Here is a 22,396-nt window from a genome sequence, read left to right as displayed (position 1 = left end):
ACCTTTGGTACCGCCACACCTGGAATGCTGTGTACCGTTCTGGTCACTGGTCCTTTAAATAGGATTCTGTAGAGCTGGAAAAGGTGCAGAGAAGTGCAACTAAAAGGATGGAGCATCTCCTGTATGAGGAAAAATTCCCTTCCTTGCCAGCATTTATGTTCATAAACTAAAGGCACTGCACAGGACATTGGAACTGATTTTTTGTGGATTTTTTTTAAGAGTTGCTTTCATCAAATCTTGAGTGTTAAATGGAAGAGCTTCACAATGTTCTTTTGGGGGGGGGAGATGGACTTTTCTAGGATGTGCCTGTCATTTGCTAAAGTACAGATATTTTTTTTTTTGGGGGGGGGTTATTAGAAGGGAAAAAGCTTCCAGAAGGAGGAGGCATTGTTCAAACCGAAGAGGGATAGCTGTTGAACAGAAGAATTCATTCCCCCAAGTCAAAAATGCTCAATAGAGAAAAGTAAATGAAGATTGTTGCTCAGGATAGAAATATAGTCTTTTTATGGGAACTAGGAAAAAAAAAGACTTATTTATCTGTGGATTCAACGAATAAGGAGAAAACTTTAAGACAACAGAAAGAGGGGAACTTTCTTTTTCTTTTCTTTTTGTAATTATAGAGTAAGAGAAAATATTGTTATATATTTTTGCTGAGGAGAAAATCGGAAGTCCATTTTAATTTTGTATGATTTTTTCTGTTGTTGTTCTTGTGGTGTTTGTGTTTTGAAACAATAAACATTTAAAAGTAAAAAAGCAAAGATAGAAAGCAGGGCTTCATTTGGGCCTGGATTCGCCCTCAGAACCAACATACAGCTTCAGAATATTATGGAGGAAAGAGTAGAAAGAGATCTTCTGAGCATGATTAGAGTGCTTTTCTTCGATGGTCTCCTTCTTCAACCCAATTTCAAGAGTATTTGCTATCAACCAATCCTTTCCCCTTAGCTGGAAGATACTTAAAATGCCTTCAGGTCTTTCCTCTCAAGCTACATCATTGGCTGCTGAATACCCTTCTTCCATAGGGTTGCCTGTGGAAGGATCCTGCACATTTCATTATTGGAACAATGGTGGGATTTCATGAGGTGCCCTATTCTGAACGTCTTTCAGCCCACGTGCCAAATCTCACTTCAGAGAAGCGTGTGTGTGTGTGTGTGTGTGTGTGTGTGTGTGTGTGTATGTATGTATGTATGTATGTATGTGTGATGGGCAGGTCCAAGGTGAAAGGAGCAGGGTCAATGTCCAAAGAACACCAGTATATTTTAGTTTAACGTTCTCATTGCCAGTAACTAAGCCTTAGGAAAGCATTTCAACTTTTTCAGAATGGGGAAAAAGCTGCCCAAAGCTGGGAATCCACAACAATATGTGGACATCTCAGGACCCTCAGAGTGACAGGTTGGGACCACATGAGGGCTGGGTTTGGTCCCCAGTTTTGAGGTTCTGCACCTGTCCTGTTGCCTCAACCTTGGTGTGCGTAATGGAGAAAGCTTCAGCCAATAATAAGGGGAAGTGCTTTCCTCAGAACTACTACAAAGGTCCTCCCATTGTATTGAATCCAGGCCTTCCTCTCAGTCAGGGCCAGAATCAAGAATAGGCATGTTTGGGCATCTGTTGAGGGCCCACAACTCAGCATGGGCCTGCTGTCAATTGTTCCCTGGAATTGCTTCCCATCTTCACCATCACAACCTGTGTGTTGACTTGCTCATACAAAGGTGGCGGTGAGAAATGCCTATTTTTGGACTTTTGCTGGCAGGGACACCACCAGTGATACAATTATGCCTGTGGGCCTTTCTGCAGGCATACCATAGGGTAGTAGTGGCCACTGCCAGAAGACAGACAGCTGTGCCCTATCCTGAGGGAGTTAGAATTGCCCTGCCCAGTTAAAACCCTTCATATCTGGGAGTGAGCTAGGGTGACCACTTATGCATTTCCATAAAAGAAGAATTGCTTCATCAAAAAAGAGGACAAAAGAGGACGCCAATTTTCACAGTATTTGTATGTGTAAACTTATATGTGTAGGTACACATTTAGAAATGATAACTACAATTTTTGTAAACTGCCCAGAAGGCTTCAGCTATGGGGCGGTATATAAATGTAATAAATAAATAAATAAATAAATTTCAATAGAAATATGATGTATCTCACCACAGTGGAGTAGACTGACCTGGGGTGGATCTACACAGCGGTGTGAAGGCGTCGTGAAGGCGCTTGCATGGCGCCCCAAAACTCCTTGTGTAGATCCTGCCAGAAGAGACGGAGGAGGAGGCAGCGGCCCCGCATCGCCCCTCGTGGGGACGGGGTGAAAAGAGCTCTCCAACCCGGGTGGCTCTTTCGCCGGCAGCAGGAGGCCGGTGGGGAGGTGGGCGGCGGCAGTGGCAAGGACGCGCTGAGCCCGGAAACTTTTCGCCCCATCCCTGCGAGGGGCGATGCGGGGCCGCCGCCGCTGCCTCCTCCTCCGTCTCTTCTGGCAGGATCTACACAAGGAGTTTCGGGGCGCCCTGCAAGCGCACGCAAGTGCCTTCACGCCGCCTTCACGCCGCTGTGTAGATCCTCTCCTGGTGCCCGGCACGCTTGATTAGTCTGCTGTCCTTCTACCATAGTGCCAATTGGCAACTCCAAAGCCTCCGCCTCCTATCCTTTCTTCTGGTTCTTTGACCATAAATTGGGCTTGGACTGGCCATCTCAGTTTGAACAGAACTCAATGTGATTTACTTGACATGTATAGGACATCAAGGAGTTTATCACGAACACAATATGGTAATGGAGCTTTTCAGAGCAATCCTATGGATGTTTCCTCAGAAGTCAGTCCTACAGTGCTCTACGGAGCTCATTTCCAGGTAAGTGAGTATATGAGTAAGACCCATTTAGCTCAATCAGTAGACATGCATAGGAGTTCAGTTAATGTCTCTTCAAGGTTAATCATGGCTTTATCACATGCCTAGTAAAATGTGAGGTACAGAGGAGACAGGGGGGATGGCACACAATTCCAATGAGGAGGATGGGGAAATATTATTAAAGATGAAATAATAAATATTAAAGAAAAGATTGGGAAGCTAATTGGAATTAAATTAACTATGAATACAAAACGAAGTTAATATCTTGGTTCACTTAAAACAAATTAAACTTAGAAAATGTGTTTTTCAGATCTGATTAGAAAAAAAAAAATGGAGCGGAAACCCCACAGAGAATAGGAAGAAGAACTAGCAAATGTGTAGAGAAACGGGGGGAGGAAATGAAGAATAAATATTAAGGTAATCTATATAAAACTGTAAAACAAGCATCTTAAAGCAAAGGCTGAGAAAGTCAATATTTTTTAAAATATTCTACAATAATAGAGAATTAAGAAATAGAACTCAGGAGAGAAAAGAAATGGGAAACCAAGCTTTTACTACTAGTACTACTACTACTGGTGTTGTTGTTGATGATGATGCAGTAACCCAGATGTTCAACAAACATGAGAAGATGGATGAAAAGGCAACTCCACTCTTTGAAAGAAATGGATGAGGAAGGAGAGAGAAGACAAGGTTTATTAAACGCCGTAGGAAAAAAAGAAGCCAGATGGATGAAACACATTAAAGAGCACAGCATTTATCACACCCAATTTGAAGGTCCATTACTTGGCTCTATAAATAAATAAACAGAAACAATACATGAACTGACAAAAATCTATTGAAGAATGTTGGGGGTTCTCTGCTGGCTGCTCCCTCATCAGCCTCAGCACTTTGACATAGGTGCAGTCCTTTGATCACTATACTTCCCCCCGCCCCCCGTAACTTGCTGCCCTGTTAACAGCCAGCAAAGGTAAATTATTATAGCATTTTTATCCTGCCCTTTAGCAAAAAAAGGCTCTCAAGGTGGCTTACAAAGATATTTCTTAAGACAATCCCTGCCCCACAGGTTTACAATCTAAAAAATATGACACAAAAGGAAAGGGGATTGGGAGGGAGGAGGAAAACAAAGAAGCAAATTCAGGCACTGGATTCTTAGTTGCAAATGAAGAACCCAAGTGCTGTTCCAGAAAGGGCTTGAAGAGGGTGCTGTTGTGCTGTGCTTTGCTGAAATGGAAGATATATATATATATATAAAATTGTTCCGAAAATTCTTCAGAACAGTGTTTGCTTATGTGAGACAAATATACAGAACTAGTACAATTCCTATAAAATAACACACCGTGCCTTTCTTAGGAACCCTCAGAAGGGAATGTTGCAATTCATGTAGGCACAGCGTGTGCCAGAGGACTTGTTAATGAATGGCTAATCCCACAAAACAGTATTGATTTAGTTGCAAAAGTGTGCCAGCTGGACTTCCTAATCCATTGCCATCCGATTAAACCATGCAAGGGGGAACTCAGAAGAACGCCTGTGACTTTTACATTAACTTCCATTGAGCATTTCCCTGGTGAGAAGAGTGTTTGCATCAAAATCCAAACTACGTTTGGACATCACTTAGAAACAGTACTCAGATCTGTATGCTAACTCCCTTGCCCATCAAGATTACAAAGGAGAAGTATTCTGCTTTCAGAACCCATGTTTTCAAAGGTTTGGGTCTCTTTTGTGAAGCTCAGTGGGAAAGGGAAAAGTAGGTTTTTGGGTAGGAGCTCTGAGACACTTCCTCAAATGTGTATCTCAAGGTATTATGGGGCATTGCTCAGGACTAGAGCAAGAAGTCCCAGATTCAATCCCCAGCACCTCCAGGAGGGCTGGGAGAGAACCCTACCTGAAACTTTGAGAGGCATTGTCATTCGGCGTTGACGATAATGGGACGGATGGACCAATGATCACAGAATCATAGAATAGAGTTGGAAAGGGCCTACAAGGCCATTGAGTCCAACCCCCTGCTGAATGCAGGAATCCACTTTAAAGCACCCCTGACAGATGGCTGTCCAGCTGCCTCTTGAAGGCTTCCAGTGTGGGACAGCCCGTGACCTCCCTAGGACATTGGTTCCATTGTCGTACTGCTCTGATGGTCTCGTATAAGTCATCTTCCTACATTTTTCCTCTGACTACAGCTCCCATCATACCAAGCCATCATGGTCAATGATCATGGATGATGGGATATGTAGTTCAATACCATCTGGAGACCCAAGGTTGGGGACTACTGGGCAATCTGGAGTTGTATTTATGAGGTAGAACTTCAAAGAGCTGAGCAAAATACTGCAGTTAAAAACTCTTAACTACACTTCTGCCAATAATCAGGGGAAGTTACCATTCTGTTTCCCATGATGATGCTTTCCCATTATTATTGTCATCACACACACACACACACACACACATACACACAGGATATGTTCAGTTTGCATTTCAATGCAAAATTATCTGATTTCATAGTTTTGAACCAATATTCACACTTTTCTGAATTTGCAATGGAGTTCTCCAATCAAAATATATATTAGGGGAAAGTGCAGGGCCGGTTCCAGACTATTTTGCACCCTAGGCAGGTGAGCTGCTTTCACCCCCCCACCCCAGTGTACCTGGGTGTGGGACACCATCTTGCCCGCCCAGCCGAAGCGAAGCCAGGGCGGGGGGTGGGTTTTTTTCCAGAACGGCGCGCCCAGCTGGAAGCCGCTCTGGGAGAGCGACTTCCGGGCGCGCTGTTACGAAGCTGCCCACCATCCCCCCAACCCCAGCATTCTGGCTTCGCTTCGGCGCTCACCCAGCCGAAGCGAAGCCAGGACGCTGGAGTGGGGGTGGGTGTGGCTTTGCTTCAGCTGAGTGGGCGCCCAGCCGACGCGAAGCCAGGATGCTGGGGCGGGCAGGCGGCTTCGGAACGGCATGCCCAGAAGCCGCCCTCTCAGAGCCGCTGTGGGAGAGCGGCTTCCAGGTGCAGTGTTCGGCGACCCCCTTACCTTGGCGCGCTAGGCGGCCACCTGAGTGGCCTCTATGGTAGCGCCAGCCCTGGGAAAGTGCACACACAAAAATGCATATATTAGTGAAAGTGACATTAAAATGCATTATATTAGGAAAAATCCTTGCAAACATGTATATTAAGCAACACTGGGTAGAAAGAAGGATGCCTTAGGAGAAATCACACAAAAACGTATACAGATTTTTTATGAGAAGTTAAACAAAATACTCTCAAACTTCTGAACAAATTAAAGTTAAGATTGGAAAACAAGAAACTGAGAGAAACTAGAATTGGCAGATTCACCCACCCCTACTTTGATGCACACAGCAGATTTGCCAATTTTAGGATGTACTTAAGATATTGTGTGATCGAGCCAGATTATGTTTCAAACAAAAGGAATGGTTTTTTTTAAATTATTAAAAAGCAATTAACTTCTTGGCTTGCTCATGCTTCTGGATAAATAGATGTCCAGATCCGTCCACTCCTACTGTTCTGTGTTACATAGATACATGCAATACTGGTGAATTGAGAATAAAAAAAAAACTCTTTAATTTGCTTGGCTGTTAAAAGTGCTAAATAAAAGTTGGAGCAAGAGTTACATAATCAAGAATCCTGCCAATAATTATAGCAAATCTAGGGACCCATTTAAAATTGGTCTCTACTCTGAAGTCTTAATTTATTATGCATTATTTTATTCATAGAATCATAGAATAGTCGAGTTGGAAGGGGCTTACAAGGCCATTGAACCCAACCCCCCTGCTCAATCCACCTTAAAGCATCCCTGACAGATGACTGTCCAGCTGCCTCTTGAATGCCTCTAGTGTGGGAGAGCCCACGACCTCCCTAGGCAACCTCTAACAGTCAGGAAGTTTTTCCTGATGTCCAGATGGAATCTGGCTTCTTGTAACTTGAGCCCATTATTCCGTGTCCTGCGCTCTGGGATGATCAGGATACAGAATAATGGGCTCAAGTTACAGGAAGCCAGATTTTGGCTGGACATCAGGAAAAACATCCTGACTGTTAAAGGAGTACGACAATGGAACCAATTGCCTAGGGAGGTTGTGGGCTCTCCCACACTAGAGGCATTCAAGAGGCAGCTGGACAGCCATCTACTAGGTATGCTTTAAGGTAGATTCAAAGTATCCTACTTTTCCATTAAAGATGCTTCAAACTAGTCAGAATTCTTTTTAATCCAGCTTGGCTTCCAAGTCTTATAATAGAATCATAGAATCATAGAATTGTAGAGTTGGAAGGGGCCTACAAGGCCATCGAGTCCAATCCCCTGCTCAATGCAGGAATCCACCCTAAAGCATCCCCGACAGATGCTTGTCCAGCTGCCTCTTGAAGGCCTCTAGTGTGGGAGAGCCCACAACCTCCCTAGGTAACTGCTTCCATTGTCACACTGCTCTAACAGTCAGGAAGTTTTTCCTGATGTCCAGCTGGAATCTGGCTTCCTGTAACTTGAGTCCATTATTCCGTGTCCTGCACTCTGGGAGGATCGAGAAGAGATCCTGGCCCTCCTCTGTGTGACAACCTTTTAAGTCTTTGAAGAGTGCTCTCATGTCTCCCCTCCATCTTCTCTTCTCCAGGCTAAACATGCCCAGTTCTTTCAGTCTCTCTTCATAGGGCTTTGTTTCCAGAACCCTGATCATCCTGGTTGCCCTCCTCTGAACACGCTCCAGCTTGTCTGCGTCCTTCTTGAATTGTGGAGCCCAGAACTGGACGCAATTTCTCTAGATGAGGCCTAACCAGGGCCGAATAGAGAGGAACCAGTACCTCACGTGATTTGGAAGCTCTACTTCTATTAATGCAGCCCAAAATAGCATTGGCCTTTCTTGCAGCCATATCACACTGTTGGCTCCTATTCAGCTTGCAATCTACAACAATTCCAAGATCCTTCTCGTTTGTAGTATTGCTGAGCCAAGTATCCCCCATCTTGTAACTGTGCCTTTGGTTTTTATTTCCTAAATGTAGAACTTGGCATTTATCTCTATTAAATTTCATCCTGTTGTCTTCAGCCCAGCACTCCAGCCTATCAAGATCACTTTGAAGTTTGTTTCTGTCTTCCAGGGTATTAGCTATCCCACCCAATTTTGTGTCATCTGCAAATTTGATCAGCGTTCCCTGCACCTCCTCATCCAAATCATTCATCAGGTAGCCAAAACTGGAGATCTCTGGGGTGTGTTCTGGCTCCAGGTTGAGGACCTTTGGGCAAGGCACCATCTGCTATTGCTCCTCGTTGTCTTTTTCATAATTGCTACCATGTGCTTGTTTGACAGACAACCAAAGAGCACGTGGTCAATGGCATCTACTGCTCATCCTTCTCACCCCCTCCACTGTATGGACCATAATGAGAAAAAGGCTGCAATGATGAAGAGGAGCAGCAAGTCCAGGGATGCCTTGTCAGTGGGCCCCTGCTGGGCTACAGGTCTTTTGCAGGTGCCCAACCAGGCCTACCCTTGATGGTGGCTCCTCTGACTGGGGCAATCTTCATGTGTTTGGTAGGCATTAGTTACCCCAAAACTCTCACCTGGTCCATATTGGCCCAGTTTTACTGCTTTCCTTCATCCAACTAGTCATGGCTACTAGTCATGATGGCTATGTACTACTTCTAGGATCTGAGGCACCATCCCTCTGAATACCAGTTGTTGGGGGACAATGGTGACAGAAGGCTGATGCTCTCATGCCCTGCTTGTGGGTCTCCTGGAGGCATCTGATTGGCCACAGTCAGCAGCAGGACGCTGTACTAAATAGGCCTTTGGACATCAGAGGCCATTTCAGTCTGCTTCACCTACCTGTTCTCCCTCTAGGAAAAAATAATACAAAAAATAAAAAAGTGTGCAGGCATTTTTTGGTGTGATGAAGAGGGACGTTCACCAGGTGCTGCCTACATACAAATGACATCTGCTGAAATTCCCTTTTCTAGACAACTGTTAAACATACAGGAGCCCTGTCCTCCTTTCCATATGGTCACCCTAGTGTTAGGCCTGTTGTGCAATTGGTCACCGATACCCCCAAATGAAGTAATTACCCCTGGCTTCAAAATTACTTTCGGATGTTTTACATGGCAGCTTCCCATTTATCTCATCAAGAACATCTCATTAGGGTGCTGATAAAAACAGAACATTACGTCAACAGCCTCTCCAAAGTAAATGAAGTATTAATTACCATGCAATTTGTATGAAAAATACTCTGGGGCTTAATGAGAGAGTGCGCACACCTTCAGCTCCATAAGCACAACAAAGCGTGTTTATCAGGTAACAGGAGAGGTACCCTTGTAGTGACAATGGAAACCACTGAAGTAAAGGAAGGCGGAATAAGTCTTCTTAAAGAAAATGTAGTTTTTGGCAATTTGGGCATCAGTTGGTTGATCAGCTTGTTCATCTTCTGGCTGATTATCTGGACTTGTGCCCACTAAACAAGAGGTACTCCTGCCCACGCGTTGGAGAAGAGGAGCAGGGATCTACCACCACCATTTTTTCCTCCCAAAGTTTTTTTGTACTCCTGCAAACTTTGGGGTTCCACCACACCTGTTGATACCTTCCTCTTGCGCCCGGATAGTGCCATTGATTTGAGCTATATAGGGACTGGCACTTGGGTTCTGCCTACAAAGCGCCACATTGCTGCTGCGTTGCTGCTAAACCTCACAGTTTCGTAGCGGTGGGTAATCCTGATGGTAGGAGTCAGCTCAGGCTTTCTGGCGGCCATTTGGCTTGCTGGCCCCGCCTCCTGCCCTCTGCCTGGCTTCCAGCAACTAATTAGGTGTCGCCATCCACCCCGGAACGTCCCTGGATTGATGCCAGAGCGAGATCAATGGAAGAAGGGCCGTGGTGACTTTGCTTTGAAGGAAAAAGTCGGGGTGAGTCCCTGACATTTTTTAAATTGGAGATTCATGTAAAAGATCCACAGTGGCTGCAAGTTGGCTGCTGCATCATACAACCAATGCAGCCTCACTGCGCAGACACCGTAGGGCTAAAAATACATCTAATAAGCTCCTTGGAGAAGTGAGATTATTTGTTTATGGGGCTAATATCCAACATCAGTCCCACTTAGACTAGACACATTGAAATGAATGGGACTTCAATTAGCCATCATTGAAGGAAAGGAAAGGAACCTCTCGTGCAAGCACTGAGTCATTACTGACTCTTGGAGGGACACCAGCTTTCGTTGACGTTTTCTTGGCAGGCCTTATAGCGGGGTGGTTTGCCATTGCCTTCCCCGGCCGTTATTACCTTTCCCCCAGCTAACTGGGTACCTATTTTACCGACCTCGGGAGGATGGAAGGCTGAGTCGACCCAAGCCGGCTGCCTGAAACCAGCTTCCACTGGGATCGAACTCAGGCCGCAGGGAGAGTTTCAGCTGCAGAAACTGCTGCTTTACCGCTCTACTCTACACAGGACTAACATTGGATACTACCTTAAGATTCAGGGAAAGAAAAGAACCGAATTTTGTGTGTGTGTGTGTGTGTGTGTGTGTGTGTGTGTGTGTGTAAGAATTCTCTCGAAAAGAATGCATGCTCAGTGGGTATGGAATTCTGACTAACGGCTGATGCAGGAGAATAGACATGGGAGTGGGAAATGGGATAGAGTGGCTGGAATTCCTAAACAACAACGCTCTGTACTGCAACATTTTGTGGCAGGCCTCACATCTATTGAGACTGTCTGTTGAATTCAAGGATCATGCGACATCCACTATATTTATATTGAGCATCTGGGTCTATAATTGAGAACTGGGTTGAAGATCTCTTAGACTGTCCATTTAAAAATGAATTATGTTTCAGAGGAGGGACAGATCTGGAAAAAAAATCAATTGGGCTGCCATTCTGTGATTATCCTCTAGAATTGTCCTCTAACGGAACCTTATATTTTCTACTAGATTCTTGTGCAAAAACTGTCTCCCCCCACTTTGCCTCACCTGCTTTCCCCACTTGTAATGTAACAATTTTCTCATTATGTTAATTCTTTTTATCTGTTCCAGAACTGATTGGTATTCACTGCGGAATTAGATGTGGGTGAAGGAAGATGTGAGCTCCACAAATCTTTTCTTGATTCTGGTTCTGCTATTGAAGTCTTTGTTAACCTCTTGTTAAATTAAATTAAATATTAATAACAATTCTTTTTAAAAAGGTTCAAGTTCCTGTGAAACTGTTTTGTATCATTCACAGTAAGATTAATTAGGATCCAGTAGTTTAATCTTTCTTAGGCATATCTTAGACCACTTCATGGCTTCCCACAGACATTATGGGCAACTTGTGGGCCTTCAGATATTGGACTCTACCTGCCGTGAGCCTGGCTAGCACAACCCATGATGAAGTATGATGGAAGTAGCAGGCCAACAATATCTGGAACAGCGCCAGTTGCCCACCCCTGCATTACATGGACACCTGGAGGGTGATCTTATATGCCTGAACTTAGAGGAGACCCATTGAAATCTATGGGACAGAAGTCACTAATTTTAGTGGGTCTGCTTTATGCATGACTAAGGGCATGACGTGGAGGCAGTGACAGACTTTGTATTTCTGGGCGCAAAGATTACTGCAGACGCTGACTGCAGCCAGGAAATCAGAAGACGTTTACTTCTTGGGAGGAGAGCAATGACAAATCTTGATAAAATAGTTAAGAGCAGAGACACCACACTGACAACAAAGGTCCGCATAGTTAAAGCAATGGTATTCCCCGTAGTAACCTATGGCTGCGAGAGCTGGACCATAAGGAAAGCTGAGCGAAGGAAGATAGATGCTTTTGAACTGTGGGGTTGGAGGAAAATTCTGAGAGTGCCTTGGACTGCAAGAAGATCAAACCAGTCCAGACTCCAGGAAATAAAGCCAGACTGCTCACTTGAGGGAATGGTATTTAAGGCAAAACTGAAGTACTTTGGCCACATAAGGAGAAGACAGGATACCCTGGAGAAGAGGCTGATGCTAGGGAAAGTGGAAGGCAAAAGGAAGAGGGGCCGACCAAGGGCAAGACGGATGGATGATAGTCCGGAGGTGACAGACTTGACCTTGGGGGAGCTGGGGGTGGCGACAGCCGACAGAAAGCTCTGGCGTGGGCTGGTCCATGAAGTCACGAAGAGTCGGAAACGACTGAACGAATAAACAACAACAAAGGGCTCATCTACACCAAGCAGGATATTCCAGTATGAAAGTGGTATGGAAGCGGTATATAAAAGGCAGGAGCCACACTACTGCTTTATAGTGGTACTGAAGTGCACTGACAACTGTTGGGGCCCATTGACACTAGGGTGACCATATGAAAAGGAAGACAGGGCTCCTGTATCTTTAACAGTTGTATAGACAAGGGAATTTCAGCAGGTGTCATTTGTATATATGGAGAACCTGATGAAATTCCCTCTTCATCACAACAGTTAAAGTGCAGGAGCTATACTAGAGTGACCAGATTTAAAAGAGGGCAGGGCACCTGCAGCTTTAACTGTTGTGATGAAGAGGAAATTTCACCAGGTTCCCCATATATACAAATGACACCTGCTGAAATTCCCTTTTCAATACAACTGTTAAAGATACAGGAGCTCTGTCTTCCTTTGCATATGGTCACCTACATGACACATCTACACCAAGCAGGATATAACACTATGGAAGTGGAATATGGTCTGTGTCAATGGGCCCCAACAGTTGTCAGTGCACTTCAATACCGCTGTAAAGCAGTAGTGTGGCTCCTGCCTTTTATACCACTTTCATAGTGGAATATCCTGCTTAGTGTAGATGAGCATTAGGGCAGGATCTACACTACTGCTTTAAAGCGCTTTATAACAGTTTTGACAACTGTTGGGCCCCAGGACACACTCCATATACAGTCGTCAAAACTGTTATAAAGCACTTTAAAGCAGTAGTGTAGATCTGGCCTAAGTCTGGATCCTACCCAATATTAGGGTGACCATATGAAAAGGAGGACAAGGCTCCTGTATCTTTAACTGTAATGTAGAAAAGGGAATTTCAGCAGGTGTCAATTGAAGAGGGTGGAATTCTCTCTTCATCAACACAGTTAAAGCTGCAGAAGCCCTGCTCTCTTTTGTATCTGGCCACTCTAATATAGCTAGTGTAACTTTAACTGTTGTGATGAAGAGGGAAGTTCACCCACTTCAATTGACACCCGCTGCAATTCGCTGTTCTACATTACTGTTAAAGATACAGGAGCCCTGTCCTCCTTTTCATATGGTCACCCTACCCAATATGTTTATTATAAGGTCTGAAAAAGCCCTGTAGAATGTTGGGTTTTCTGTATGTCCAGGAAACCTGAAAAAGCAAGGGCTGCAGTTGCATGAAGGGACCCCTCTGCTTGCAAAATGGGACAGGCAAGGGACTGTTTCAGATCTTATAATGAACATGTGGAGCAGTGCTGACTCAGGGATTTGAGGTGGGGCCGCCTCAAGCATGTTATCCTCAGTGGGTCCCCCCCTAACCTTGGAGAGATGAGACATGGAAATACTCTGAAGCTTCATTTGATCTTCTTGGATACTCTGTGCAACAAGGAAATGGTAGCCCTCTTAGAGCAGTGAACCTTCTGCTGGGCCAGATCTACACCTTGTGTAAAATCAGCATGATCCCATTATGGTAACACTATATTCCTCTTGCACGTTTGTACCTCATGGGACACGCAATGACATTTGTTGCAGTATTTTGAGGAATGTGGAATAAAAAGCAGGACATAACACTATGAAAAGAGTATAGGATATGTGGAATGTGCCCCACCAGTTATCAGTTAGTGTGACCATATGGAAAGGAGGACAGGGCCCCTGTATCTTTAACGATTGTACAAAATATGGGGATTTCAGCAGGTGTCATTCGTATGCATGCAGCACCTGGTGAAATTCCCTCTGCATCACAACAGTTAAAGCTGCAGGAGTTATACTAGAGTCACCAGATACAAAACAGGGCAGGACTCCTGCATACAAAAGAGGGCAGCACTCCTTTTACCAGGTGCTGAATGCATACAACTGACACCTGCTGAAATTCCCTTTTATATGCAACTGTTAAAGATACAGGAGCCCTGTCCTCCTTTCTATATGTTCACCCTACATCAGTGCACTTCAATAGCACTTTAAAGCAGTAGTGTAGATCTAGTCCTGGTCTTGCAGTCCTGGCAAATGCCTAAACTTGGCACTTTCTGGAGCTGGTTTGGATGTGGAGCTCAGACATGCAAAATCTCACTACCTTCTCCACATGTTCATCTAATGCCCAAATAATTGAGAGAGAAAGAACATAAGAATATAAGTAGTGCCATCCTGGATCAGACCAAGTGTCCATCTAGTCCAGCACTCTGTTCACACAGTGGACAACCAGCTGTCGGCCAGGGATGAACAAGCAGGACATGGTGCAACAGCACCCTCCCACCCAGGTTCCCCAGCAATTGGTGCACACAGGCTTACTGCCTCGAATACTGGACATAGCACATAGCCATCTGGGCTAGTAGCCATCGATAGCCATCTCCTCTAGGAAATTATCCAACCCCCTTTTAAAGCCATCCAAATTGGTGGCCATCACTACATCTTGTGGCACTGAGTTCCATAATTTAACTATGTGCTGTGAGAAGAAAAGAAGAGAGAGAGAGAGAGAGAGAGAGTATTTATAACACTCTCATAAATACAACTAATTAACACATTTCTTCCCCCAGCAAAAATGTATCTCTTCTCATTGCCAAAAAGGGCCAAAGCAATTTATGCAATTTACTAGCCCATTCAAATAGTAATTTATTGCTCAAGCACAAACTAATTGTATTTCTCTCAACATTTCTGCTTGCATGACAAAGGTCTGGCCTACCTCTCAAAGAGATGAACAAAAGCCTTTCCGAAAGGATTATACACAGCAGCGAATGAGTCTGCGTATCTGTGCAGCTCTATGTCTCTCCTTACCTCTCTCTAGCGCATGGCTGTATGTTAACAGGAGCAGCAGGGCGCATATGGCTACCGTTTTCATTTTTGTCCCCCAACAATTTCACTGGCATAAGGGTGGGGTGGGGTCATATAATCACGTTCTGCTTTCCTCGGGCTTCTTCACAAAAGTAGCCAAAGAGATCATCTGGACATTTATATCTCTTCTTTCCAAATGTCTTAATGAATGATTAACTGCAGACCAGGGCCAGGGGGCAATGGATCCTTGGCCTAGCAGAGATAAAATGAAGCTCCTGCAATAGGAAAACAGACATCAGTGGAGGCTGCTTGACCCCAACCCATGCTCAATTTTAAATATTAACTCAGCTCGCTGCGGGGGCAGCCACGTTTCTGTCCACAAACCCAGAACATAAGAACAGCTGAAATGGAGGAGACCTGTGGTCCCCTTGGACCAACATCTTCTTTTGGACAGTATTCCCACTCCAAAGGTGGTGAAACACAACCTCCAGTAAATTTATTTATTTATTTATTTTATTTATTACATTTTTATACCACCCAATAGCCGAAGCTCTCTGGGCGGTTCACAAAAATTAAAACCATCATAAAACAACCAACAGGTTAACAGGTTAAAACACAAATACAAAATACAGTATAAAAAGCGCAACCAGGATAAAACCACGCAGCAAAATTGATATAAGGTTAAAATACAGAGTTAAAACAGTAAGATTTAAATTTAAGTTAAAATTAAGTGTTAAAATATTGAGTGAATAAAAAGGTCTTCAGCTGGTGACGAAAAGAGTACAGTGTAGGCGCCAGGCGGACCTCTCTTGGGAGATCGTTCCACAACCGGGGTGCCACAGCGGAGAAAGCCCTCCTCCTAGTAGCCACCTGCCTCACTTCCTTTGGCAGGGGCTCATGGAGAAGGGCTCCTGTAGATGATCTTAAGGTCCGGGCAGGTACATATGGGAGGAGGCATTCCTTCAAATAACCTGGCCCCAAACCATTTAGGGCTTTAAATGTCAATACCAGCACTTTGAATCGGGCCCGGACCTGGACTGGCAGCCAATGAAGTTGTAAAAGGACTGGCGTAATGTGATCTCGCCAGCCAGTCCCTGTTAGTAAATGGGCTGCCCTGTTTTGTACCAGTTGAAGTTTCCGGACCGTTTTCAAAGGCAGCCCCACGTATAATGCATTGCAGTAATCCAAACGAGAGGTTATCAGAGCGTGGATAACTGTAGCTAGGCTATCACTGTCCAGATAAGGGCGTAGTTGGTATATCAGCCTAAGCTGGTAAAAGGTGCTCTTTGCCACTGAGTTCACCTGTGCCTCAAGTGACAGTTCTGGATCGAAGAGCACCCCCAAACTACGGACCCGATCCTTTAGGGAGAGTGCAACCCTGTCCAGGACAGGGCAAACATCACCTCGCCGGACAAATGAACCACCCGCTAACAGTACCTCCGTCTTGTCTGGATTGAGTCTCAGTTTGTTAGTAAAGGGTGGCTTCCCGCCACCATGTTTATAGGTTCAATTTCTTCTGCTAAATTTTCAGGCGCGGATTTGCACACATTGAGCAAGTGTGGTTTTGGTTTGTTGGTTTTGCAATGCCCAGGTCAGTTGTGACCGAGGATGGGCAGGTTGTGCACCTCCAGATATTTTGGCCTAAAACTCCATGAGCTCTAGTCAGCATAGGCAATGGTGAGAGATCATAGGAACATAAGAAGATCCATGCTGGATCAGACTGAGGGTCCATCTAGTCCAGCACTCTGTTCACACACTGGCCAACTAGCTGTTGACCAGGGGCCAACAAAGCAGGACATGATGGGAGGCACAAAGGACCAGCCCAAGTTAGCGTGACCATATGAAAAGGAGGAACGGGCTCCTGTATCTTTAACAGGGGAATTTCAGCAGGTGTCATTCATATGCAAGGAGCACCTGGTGAAAATCCCTCTTCATCACACCAGTTAAAGATGCAGGAGCCCTGTCTTCTTGACCAGATACAAAAGAGGACAGGGCACCTGCAACTTCAGCTGTTGTGATGAAGAGCCAATTTCATCAGGTGCTACTTGCATACAAATGACACCTACTGAAATTGCCTTTTCTACACAACTGTTAAAGATACAGGAGCCCTGTCCTCCATTCCATATGGTCACTCTGCAATAAATAGTGCCGTGGGCAATTGCCTTTGGTACCCCCCTGCTCAGTTTTGCAGGGCTTCCCAGAGGATTTATGGGCCCTGGTGGAGGAGTGAAGTCCATCAAGAATGACATTGCTTAAAAGCTTGATTTCTCTGCCACTCTGCTACAGTTTGCACAAGCCGAAGTTTGAAAAGCCATATTCTGAGCAGTGCCGGTGTACTAAGACATTTCACCATAGGGAGACTTGTTTCTCTACACAGTCTGATGTCCAGGTGTTAACTGCTGATAGGCAACTCCAAGTTCCCTGCTGCTCTGTTTTTAGGTTTAAAAAAAACAAAAACCTTTAAACCAGATTTGGGCATGATCTACACTACTGCTTTAAAGCACTTTAAGTGCTCTGTAACAGTTTTGACAATTGTTGGGGCCCAGGACACACTCCATATACAGTTGTCAAAACTGCTATAAAGTGCTTTAAAGTGCTTTAAAGCAGTAGTGTAGATCCGGCCTTGGACTGGACAGTCTTTTAAACGGAGCACATCTTCAAAGAGAGGACTGTTCTCTGACACCCAGTTCTCTGCAAAGTAGGACACACAACCACCCTACTTCCCAACCAAAGGCCAAGCCTGACCTGGAAACATTTATTGTTCTTCCAGGTCAGGAGAAACCAATGAGTTACTTTGGAGCATCACTTTGGGTATCAAAATATGGATTGAACCATTCCTTCTGGAGTGCTACAGCTGAACTAAATCTGGCTCCCCCACTGTCCAGTTTCCCAGTTATGTTCAACCTACAGGCGTTCTCTTGTCTTTTTGCTCTGCAGACAAACAGAAATGAAGTACACACACAATGCTTTTTTTGCTGTTTATCTGCATGCAAATGTTCCAATCTGCAAAATTTCTATGAGCAAAGTTGCTGCTAGATGCAGAAGAGCAGAATCAGTTGTGGGGGGAAAAAAGTTGGCAATCCTACATATCCCGATCAGTGCCTTGGATTTCATATGAAATATTACTGTGATGGATACAAACAAGATGTTTTCGCATCACTTCAAGGTGAAGTGCTGGGTGTAAGGAGCTGCTGTTCCTGTTGGTATAATAGGCCTCATGATAGAAAATAAGGTAATCACTTGTTTTGACACCAATTAAATTATATAATTTAATTTCTAGCAGAAATTCTCTGCACCTGGTCCTATGATTTAACCTAATGTTCTGAGCCATTATCACGTCCTTATCGCTGTGTCTGTCTGTGTGCACATGCTCATCTAAAGCAAATGTGTACAGTGGCACATTTTGAAGTGCAGACACTATTTCTGGAAGCCCCCACCCCACCCCAAGCACAGTCCAAATCAAGAAACCAGTTCTAGCAATGTTCTTCTTCATCAGGAGCAGATCTTTCATAAAGCTATTGGGTCTTAATCTCCCATCCAAGATCAAGACACCCCAAAACAGCTTGCATTACAACTGGAAACAATCTATTGTTGCTGAGAAAATGCATTTCCCCCCAGTTATTGTGAGGATTAGAGCTAAGCTTAGAGGGAACGGGGAAATCTGAGGGGCCTGGCAAATGATGTCAGCAACCCTGCTAATAAAAACAGACCAGTGCTGCATCCCTGTGAACTCTGGCTCCACTACACCAGTGCCAGGGAAACTTCCTGACTGTTAGAGCAGTACGACAATGGAACCAGTTACCTAGGGAGGTTGTGGGCTCTCCCACACTAGAGGCATTCAAGAGGCAGCTGGACAACCATCTGTCAGGGATGCTTTAGGGTGGATTCCTGCATTGAGCAGGGGGTTGGACTCGATGGCCTTGTTGTAGGCCCCTTCCAACTCTAATATTCTATGATTCTATGATTCTATGCATTGCCCAAACCCTAATAACAGGGCTGGCCCAAGACATGTTGCTCTCTGAGGCAAAGGACAAGATGGCACCATCCTCTCCAGTCAACATACAGAACTTGACCGGACTCGCAGTTGAATTGTACGTCACCACTGAGAATGGTATAATGTCCTCTGTCATACCTGAGGCAGCAGGCTAGGCTCTGGGACAGGTTGTCTGACATACAGAACACAGGTCCGTCCTCCAACAAAGGCTAGGAAGTTCAGGCAGTTGCCTCACCTTGCCTGATGGTCAGGCCGGCACTGCACAAAAGGTGTTCCTCTAAAAGGGCTCATCTGGGCAAAATTCACTGTTGCAAAGATGAAGAACTCTTCCTTTAATCAGAGCAATGATGACCTTTTGTACTCATTCATCCCTCCTGAAGAGAGGCCTCATACCACTTAAACTTTTAAATCCACTCAACAGACTGGGGTTATTAAAGCCTGTCACAGTGAGGCTTCACCTTCAGCTCTGAAATTATCCTTCTACCTCTTCTTTGTCTGCTCCCAAGGTCAATATCCTTAAAAGAATAATTGCTACTGTGGGATACGACATAAGACACTATCTTGATGCTTGAGAAAGGGTTTTGAGGGGGGGCATTGAGAGGGAAGGGGTTTGTTTTTGTTTTTACTTGTATAGTACCCAGAGAACCCTTGTTATTGTCTGACAAAGAACTAGAAAGCAAGTAGCTAGCTAGCTAACTAACTAACTAAAGGCACAATGCTATACATGTTTAGACAGGAAAAAAAGCTCGACAACTCCCAATGTGGCTGGCTCGGGCATCCTGGGAATTGTTAAACATGCACAGGACTGTGTCCTAAATTTCCCTGGGCACTGATGGTATCCCAGATACTGTAGAGATTCCACCTGGAGTGATTCCACCCTTCCCTTAACACTGTTTAGGACAGGACCAAGGCTGGCCAATGATAGTGTTTATATTAGGGGTGTGCATGGACCCCCCGCTCCGCTTCACTTCCAGATCCGCGATTTTTGGATCGGGCCACTTCGCCCCGCCCCCGCTCCGCCCATTTCCGCTCCGCTCTGCTCGGAGCTCCGGATCCGGATCGGAGCTCCGTTTCCCCCCCATAGGGTTGCATTGAAAGATAAAAAATTAAACAACTTTTTTTCTGTTCAAGTTAGAAACCTCATGTTTGGCACCATGACACCTCATGGACGTATACACACGGACGCCAAGTTTCAAGCCAATCCCATCATCCCCTGATTTTTGGGGAATTTATGAAAATCAGGCACCCCATTCAGACCCCTTTCCATAGCTCCGTCAATTTGCACGTTATAAACCTCAAACTCGCCACCATGACAGCTTATCCATGTGTCCACATGGACGCCCAGACTCAAGGCAGTCCCATCATCCCCTGATTTTTGGCGGGGCTCTAACCTCTAACACACCACCCATAACCCTAAGTCACACCCCTTTCGATAGCTCCGTCAATTTGCACGTTAGAAACCTCAAACTCAGCACCATGATAGCTTATCCATGTGTCCACATGGATGCCAAGTTTCAAGGAAATCCCATCATCCCCTGATTTTTTGGGAATTTTTGAAAATCGGGCACCCCATTCACACCCCTTTCGATAGCTCCGTCAATTTGCACGTTAGAAACCTCAAACTCGCCACCATGAAAGCTTATCCAGGGATACATACGCATGCTGAGACTCAAGGCAGTCCCATCATCCCCTGATTTTTGGGGAATTTATGAAAATCCAACACCCATTCACACCCCTTTCCAATAGCTCCATCAATTTGCACGTTAAAAAAAAAACCTCAAATTCACCACCATGAAGCTTATCCAGGGATACATACGCTGCATGCCGAGACTCAAGGCAGTCCCATCATCCCCTGTTTTTTGGCGGGGCTTAAACCTGCAGACCTCTCAATGGGGCCATTTCAAAGGAAATCCCAACATGCCATGAATTGGGGAGTAGAGATAAACCTATGAAATCTTCTTCCACACTTGAAAAATGGATTTGGAACTTCCAAAACTCCAAGTGAGCGCAGGAAGGACTTCTCACCTGAGTCAAAGCCAGACACACACAACATCCCTGCAAGGCGGGCAGGGGAGGAGAGAGGGAAGGCAGGCAGGCAGGCAGCAGACATTTCTGGGGGCATAAGGAAGTGAGCCAAGGATAAGCCAGTAATGCATATAAAATGGAATAAATAAAGAAATAAATAAACGAAGGAGGGGTGGAATTAAAAGCAGCAGTGTTGCTGAATAAACAACAAGAAGAACTTTAAAAAAAAGGCTATATCTGTCTTTTACCAGTAATAGGGGGACGTGCCCGGGGGAGGGGGAAGCAGCTGCCAATTTGACTGGTCCTAGTAGTGACCAGTCTTTTAAGAAGCAACGCTGTCAGTTCAACTCATGAAAGACATTGCTCCACCACTAAGAAGTAAAACGCTCACTTCAACTCATGATAGGCATTGCTCCACCGGGTTACTCTCTTTGGAAGGCTCTGATGGCCTTCCAAGTACAGGAGAGAGTGGGGGCACGTCCACAATGAGATGTCCTAGGGGAGCTCATCCCCTTGCACCACATCTTTTCAGTTGTTCCCCAAAGTTAGGGTGGGTAGCAGTGCTGTGTTTCTATCTCTTATTATTGGCTTAGTATATGATTTCAGGTTGTGTTTGGGCATTTGGTGGGGCTACTGTTTTAAAAAACACTGGGAACAGTCCGTTCAGATTAAGAAAGAGAAGTTTCCCAGAATCCCAAGTTACCCATTTTGCCTATCCCCTCCTCCAACTTTGGGATCATGTGATCATGACCGGGAGTTGACTCTGCCCCTCAGCAATCGAAAAGGTAATCTTTTTCCCGCCTTTACCCTACTTTTTTAAAAATTCTAGCGCGCGACCCGCACCACACAGAGAGCTGAGAATAGTCTCAAAATGACCCCCATCCACGACTCTCTGAGCACAAGAATTTTCAGAACGATAGCTTAAAAAACAACCCAGTTATCCCCGATTCTTTTCTGCAATGCAATCCTATGGGCGAAAACCGCCGTTTGACCCGCGCTGTCCCTGTTTGTAATGTTCATTTACCCGATTTAAAAAAAAAAATAGCACGCGACCCGCACGACGCGGAGAGGTCAGAGTAGTCTCAAAATGACCCCCATCCACGACTGTCTAAGCACAAGAATTTTCAGAACGATAGCTTCAAAAACAACCCAGTTATCTATGGGCGAAATGTTTTCAAGATGGCGATCGGAGCGCTTCGCGGAAAGAGAAGCGCTCCGAAAATGGGCGCTTCTCTTCGCCTTGCTTCTAGGGGTCCACGGTCCGCTTCTACTCCACCTCTGGGCAAGGCGGAGCAGGCCAATTCGCTCCTGCTTCTGCACTTCTAATCGGAGCGGAGCACATGCCTAGTTTATATATGAAGAGTGTCCAGGGAGGTCTGCAAAGTTTTGATAAGTGGTGAAATTTCTCCAGGTGATTATACACAACCCAATATCTTTTTTGCCAGATGGAAGCCATAGATAGATAGATAGATAGATAGATAGATAGATAGATAGATAGAAAGATAGATTAGGAATGGACAAATCTCTCAATTTCAGTTTTTCTCAGTTTCTCACGTTTCTAATCTTTAAGTCTAGTTAACCTCGATATTTGAGATTTTTCCCAGTGTTAGGTTCACCTCAAAGTTTTTTTTTTAAGATCGCATGAACATACATCTTCTCATTTCTCCTGATACA

At 44.9% G+C, this 22,396-nt stretch overlaps 1 protein-coding gene across 1 annotated transcript in view; it reads right to left on the bottom strand.

Annotated features, from left to right (window-relative positions):
- The window catches only part of GC (GC vitamin D binding protein), a 53,591-nt gene extending 38,724 nt beyond the window's left edge, over positions 1-14,867 (bottom strand). Inside the window, exon 1 of the mRNA XM_063135205.1 lies at positions 14,707-14,867. Coding sequence (XP_062991275.1) covers positions 14,707-14,770 — 64 coding nt within the window. The 5' untranslated portion in view covers positions 14,771-14,867. The remainder of the gene's footprint in view (positions 1-14,706) is intronic.
- Between the last annotated feature and the right edge of the window lie 7,529 nt (positions 14,868-22,396).

This window comes from Elgaria multicarinata, chromosome 10 (genome assembly GCF_023053635.1).
Source record: "Elgaria multicarinata webbii isolate HBS135686 ecotype San Diego chromosome 10, rElgMul1.1.pri, whole genome shotgun sequence".
NCBI classification, from domain to species: Eukaryota; Metazoa; Chordata; class Lepidosauria; order Squamata; family Anguidae; genus Elgaria; species Elgaria multicarinata.
The sequence above is the reverse complement of the archived record's forward strand: the minus strand, read 5'-3'. Positions and strand labels throughout refer to the sequence as shown.